Source organism: Rhamphochromis sp. 'chilingali' (genome assembly GCF_963969265.1).
Source record: "Rhamphochromis sp. 'chilingali' genome assembly, chromosome: 14".
Lineage (NCBI taxonomy): Eukaryota > Metazoa > Chordata > Actinopteri > Cichliformes > Cichlidae > Rhamphochromis > Rhamphochromis sp. 'chilingali'.
The window spans coordinates 30,291,228-30,295,063 of record NC_137941.1 but is presented as its reverse complement, the minus strand read 5'-3'; the positions used below and the strand labels follow the sequence as shown (position 1 = coordinate 30,295,063).

Genomic DNA, 3,836 nt, shown 5'->3' with positions numbered 1-3,836 from the left:
TTTTGGATACTCGACCCACCTCTGGCACAGAGTGAGCTGCCTTGGCAGAGATTTGGTGCTCTTCTTTAAAAATTGGATGCTTCACTTAATGATTGTGGACAATCTTGTTTTCTTCTCACATGAACAAGTAACGTCTCATTCAGTGTTGGAAAGACACTTTGTTGCACTGAGGTCTGCTTATTTTCAGTGTCTTGTACTTGTTTTTACACCTTGCAATGTTAAAGTTGGCCTTTGTGCTTTTCAGTGTTGGAAAGACACTTTCTTGCACTGAGGTCTGCTTATTGTAAATATCTTGTACTTTTTTGAACACCTTTTAATGTTAAAGTTGGTCTTTGTGCTTGTTAGTGTTTGAAAGACACTTTCTTGCACTGAGGTCTGCTTATTTTCAATATCTTGTACTTGTTTTGTTTTTTTTTACACCTTTTAAATGTTAAAGTTTGCCTTTGTGCTTTTCAGTGTTGGAAAGACACTTTCTTGCACTGAGGTCTGCTTATTTTCAATGTCTTGTACTTTTGTTTTTTACACCTTTTAATATTAACTGCCACTCTTTGCCTCCATCCTAAATTCCACATTTCTCAAGTTGAACTAGTTTATTCTACTCCACTGTGTAAGATTTAAGATCTCAGCTAAAAAGATTTTGTGTTGAAGTTGTGCAGTGCTAAGCAAAAGAGAGTGAAAAAGGTGAGATGAACCTCCAATGTTCAGCTCCTTGGAGGCTTAATTTGTCTGATAAAAACCTTCCACACACTGTAACTGCTCACTGTTTGCGTGATGGTGCATTTTTCAGTATTTTCCATTTATCCACCTTGTGCAATTTGTTTAATGAAACATTTTGTAGTTTTAAAAAAACATCAATGGATGAAGAATTAAATGTTACCTATATAACTTTTGATGGACATGTGGAAGTTAACAAATACAGATATGTTTATTTTTTTATTATGTTCACATTATATATTCTAATAACTTGCAGTAACTCTATTATTATATACCTCATTTTGATCCACAAAAATCTCCACAAACCTATGTACACTTTTATTGCAGCATTGCTACTGAATGTTGTTATTTACGCCACAACTATTTACCCAAAACTCCTGATTGACTTTTTATCTGAAAAACAAATCATATCATATTCAGCATGTCTCTTTCAGTTTTTCATAATTTATTCTCTAGGTTGTTCTGAGTTTTTTCTCTTGGCAGCCATGGCCTATGACAGATATGTGGCTATATGTAAACCTCTACAATATCCAACCATCATGAGAAAAAGCACTGTGAGTATTTTCCTGGTCATAGCTTGGCTTGTACCTGCTTCTAATATTGCCGTCCAAGCAATAGGAATGGCTAAAAGTAAACTGTGTTCCTTTCATTTAAAATCAATATTTTGTAACAATACAATTTACACTCTTCAGTGTGTAAAATCAGGGTTAGTTACTGTATTTGGAATTGTTAGTTATTTAGATCTCGTAGTATTTCCTATACTTTTTATAGTTTTCACATATACAAAAATATTTATAGTCACTTATCGCAGCTGTAAAGAAATTAAGAAAAAAGCTGCAGAGACCTGTTTACCCCACATGTTAGTTTTAATTACTTTTTCCTGTTTAGGTATCTATGATGTAATCATGGCTCGAATGGAAACAGATTTTCCAAAAACTGCACGCTTAATAATGACATTACAACTAGCTTTGTATCATCCTTTGTTTAATCCATTCATATATGGGCTTAAAATGAAGGAAATTTCTAAACATCTAAAAATCTTGTTTTGTCCACCACTGTTATAAATTTAATTTGTAGAATTTAAGCCTGTTAATAGCTGATAACATTTTTCTGGGTGCATGTTTATTGTAAATATGCCATAGTCTGTTTTACGATCATACTACTTGTTTTTTTATAATTTTTTTTTTGTATACTTACATAAACGCTAGAGTGGAAACTTTACTAAAAATTATATCCATGCTGGCAGGTACTATGTTAAATCTTCAAGAAAATTTTCTTCATTAGTTAATCGTATATATTGTTAATTGTTATATATAATTCAAAGTAAATGAGTAAAATGTTTGGCGTTTTCAGCTCTCCGTTCTCGTGAAAAAAAGGCTTTCCAGATTCATTTTAGACTTATAACCCTAAGTAGGCAAAATGAGGAAAAGCATTTTTTATTTGACTACAAATTGTACAAGTTACAAATTTGGCATTAACACTCACACCCAACACTTCAGACAGTTAGGATCAACAGTTAATTTAGATTTTCTCATCTAAATGCTTGAAAAATAATATCTGCAGGCAAGAGACAGTACACAGGGCTCTAGACTAACGTTTTGCCATGGGCGTACCGGTACGCCTAACGGCACAAAAGTTAGGCGCACACAAATTTTATAATAATTTAATATACGGTAATGTGTTTTTCTGGATACACTGTGCTTTTTCAGCATTCAAAGATTGATGACACCGTGTCAGAGCACTGGCTATGAATTTCAGAAGGATCAGGCCTTAACAGAAAAGTTAGCAATAGTTCTTTTCCTATTACGGCTACATCCACTTCTGTCGTGCCTAGGCTGCTCACTAGGCCTGGGTATCATCACTGATTTCTATAATCCATTTGATTCTGGTTTTCAAAGTCCTGATTCGATTCAACTTAGCCTCAGACAGTCAGAAATATTATAATTCTGATCATTTATCATTACTGACTTCTTCAGAATTGTGAACATCACAGCAGATGCCTTTGTGTGAAAGTAACTGAGAATAAAACACAGAAAAACATGAAGGAGATTTTCCTGGTCTGGCTTTTTATAGCAGATAACCTTAAAAATATTCTACAATGTTCTGCATATAAAGTTAAAATTTCTTCAGTATTGAACAACAGAAAAAGTAGGCTTTCTTGTCCGAGGTCATTTAAGTGAAAAAAAGAAAAGAAAAAGACAGCAGCCAACAGCGCTGTAAACAACTGTAGACTGGTGGGTAATAAGCGAATGAATAATACAGAAAACAGCGATTGGAGACGGGAAACTGTTCTTGAAGTACAGAGAGAGAGAGCTAGCTGTGCATGGAGTGTGATTTTAATTGTTGTGGAAGCAAAACAGCAAAATTCATGACGACATTGATCAAATGTGAAGCGCAGTTTGCTGCTTCTTTTGCTGCTGGCTCGGTGAATTTTGGTTGGAGAGAGACAAAACCTGCAGCTCAGAATCAGCGCAAAAAGACGTAATCACAGCGCGGACCGGACGCATCAGAATCCCTAATCTCCGACTGCGTGTCCGTCTACGGGCCGTCGGGTGAGAAAGCCGAGAAAGACAAAGTTGATTCTGATGCGTCGGGTCCATTCTGTGTTTACGTCTTTGTGTGGAATCGGTGTACCTGCTCTCATTTGCTGTTTGGTTGTTGTTGAAATGGTTTTGTGAGCTTTAATCTGACGTTTCTGGCAAAACACAGTTATATTTAACAGTCAATTCAGGATTTAATGAATTGATATCGCTTTATTCAAGCTACTCACCTCCCACTTCCACCTGCACTTTCAACTGGACCACGGCCAATCAGAGAGGTCCCGCCCCTTACTATCTGATTGGTTTAGTCCACAATAGGGGCATAATGTGTGTCTGTTGTTGACCACAGGGAAGGTTGCAGATTTTTTTTTTTTTTTTTTTTTTTTTTTGCTATCCGAACAGTTGGTCGCACAGGTGCAACCAAATTTTTTTTTTTTAGTCGCACCACTGAAAAATTTGGTCGCATTTTCGACCAAATTGGTCGCACTCTAGAGCCCTGGTACATCTGAATAACCATTTATCAAGCAGTAGGGTCTGATTTCTTTACATACTTTTTAGCTTGATTTCTTTCTCAAAATGAGA

At 35.7% G+C, this 3,836-nt stretch overlaps 1 protein-coding gene across 1 annotated transcript; it reads left to right on the top strand.

Moving 5' to 3' along the window:
- Positions 1-854: 854 nt before the first annotated feature.
- Positions 855-1,778, top strand: LOC308410462 (olfactory receptor 6N2-like; the record flags this gene model as incomplete). The annotated part of the gene is made up of 1 exon (XM_080903799.1): positions 855-1,778. The coding sequence occupies one exon, from the start codon at positions 855-857 to the stop codon at positions 1,776-1,778; it is 924 nt and encodes a 307-aa protein (XP_080759925.1).
- Positions 1,779-3,836: the final 2,058 nt, after the last annotated feature.